The sequence below is a fragment of the Poecilia reticulata genome, linkage group LG3 (genome assembly GCF_000633615.1).
Source record: "Poecilia reticulata strain Guanapo linkage group LG3, Guppy_female_1.0+MT, whole genome shotgun sequence".
Classification (NCBI taxonomy): Eukaryota; Metazoa; Chordata; class Actinopteri; order Cyprinodontiformes; family Poeciliidae; genus Poecilia; species Poecilia reticulata.
Genome location: NC_024333.1, coordinates 13584488 through 13585962, shown reverse-complemented (window position 1 = coordinate 13585962; position 1475 = coordinate 13584488). Strand labels below are relative to the sequence as shown.

The window sequence follows — 1475 nt, the reverse complement described above, 5'->3', positions numbered from 1 at the left end:
GGATGGATGGATGGATGGATGGATGGATGGATGGATGGATGGATGGATGGATGGATGGATGGATGGATGGATGGATGGATGGATGGATGGATGCTAGTTGCGTTGAACATGTGACATTCAAAATCAACGCTGGCACCTAATTAGGAATACTTTACCTCTGAAGTGTAAACTTTATTTCTAAGTTTTAACTCTAATCTTGTTCCTCTGCTTTTTCTCCTCAGCTCTCATCGGAACACTTTCTGGAGATCAAAGTGGAGTCGTATATTACTCGCTTTTTCCACATAAAGGAAGACTTTGCCTTTGTTGAGGTAGTCTACTCCTACTTTTACAGGGGTAGACCGTATAAAAAGGGGTCGACCCTTTTACCGGGTTTTCTAGGGGTAGACCCTGTAGAAGTAGTTAGCCTACAGTTAGTTTTTAACCACAAAATTTGTGGGCAAAGTTTAGCAATGGGGCACTTCAGACAGAATGTGATGTAAAAATGCAATCTTAACATAAAGCCTTTAAATTTGTTGAGGCCAGACAGAAACAAATAGACAATAGATATACAAAGAGAATGACAGTGGTTTTCTTAATTGTATAATTGTTTTGGTAAATTCTTGTATATACAGATGCTGGTCGAAAAATTAGAATATCATGAAAAAGTCTATTTAAATCAGTAATTCCATTAAAAAAAAGCAATTCCTATATTCATTCTTTACATGTAGACTGATATTTAAAATGTTTATTTCTTTTAGTGTTGATGACTACTGATAACTAATGAAAACTCGGTATCTGAGAACATTTTAATATTGAAAAGATTCCATATTGAATTGATTAGCTGATTAGTGTGGTGCTGCACACTAATCAGCTAATTAACTCAAAACACCTGAAAACGCTTTTAAATTGTCTCTCAATCTGGTTCTGTAGGCCACAGAATCAGTCAGCATCATCATGAGGATGACTGCTGACCTGACAGTTTTCCAAAAGATGACCTTTGACACCTTGCAGAAGAGGGCAAGATACAAACGTCATTGTAGAGTCCGAGCAGAGACCAAGTGTGAGCGCGAGGAGAAGTTTTGAGTACAAGTGTTACAAGTTTTGAAAAGAAAGACATGAAGTCCTGCTTTCAGTCTGAAAATGTGTGCTCTTGGATAACGGCAGAAAAGTTCCCCCATAGAAAATATTTGCATTTTTTTGGCACTGAATCCTGATACTTCATGCAATGTCTGCTCTCAGTTATTGGATTTGTTGTTACTCGGTTGTTATGGCAACTACACCGGCGTGTAAAGCATACATTTGGTGCACCTTTAATCCTCTAAGGTCTGACTGAAAATTTGAAAATGTGTCTAAATGGACGTTTTTCACCAAGTTTGACTTTATGCTTATACACTGGGGCAAAAAAGTATTTATTCAGCCACCAATTGTGCAAGTTCTCCCACTTAAAAAGATGAGAGGCCTGTAATTTTCATCATAGATGTACCTCAACTATGAGA

The 1475-nt window shown here is 37.6% G+C and overlaps 1 protein-coding gene across 12 annotated transcripts in view; it reads left to right on the top strand.

Annotated features, from left to right (window-relative positions):
• The window catches only part of cemip (cell migration inducing hyaluronidase 1), a 228577-nt gene that overhangs the window by 220570 nt on the left and 6532 nt on the right, over positions 1 to 1475 (top strand). For 10 of the 12 annotated variants that reach the window (XM_017303972.1, XM_017303973.1, XM_017303974.1 and 7 more), the window contains one exon: positions 222 to 308. The exons of the other annotated variants lie outside the window; for them this stretch is intronic. In XM_017303972.1, coding sequence (XP_017159461.1) covers positions 222 to 308 — 87 coding nt within the window. The remainder of the gene's footprint in view (positions 1 to 221; positions 309 to 1475) is intronic. 12 annotated transcript variants of the gene reach the window in all.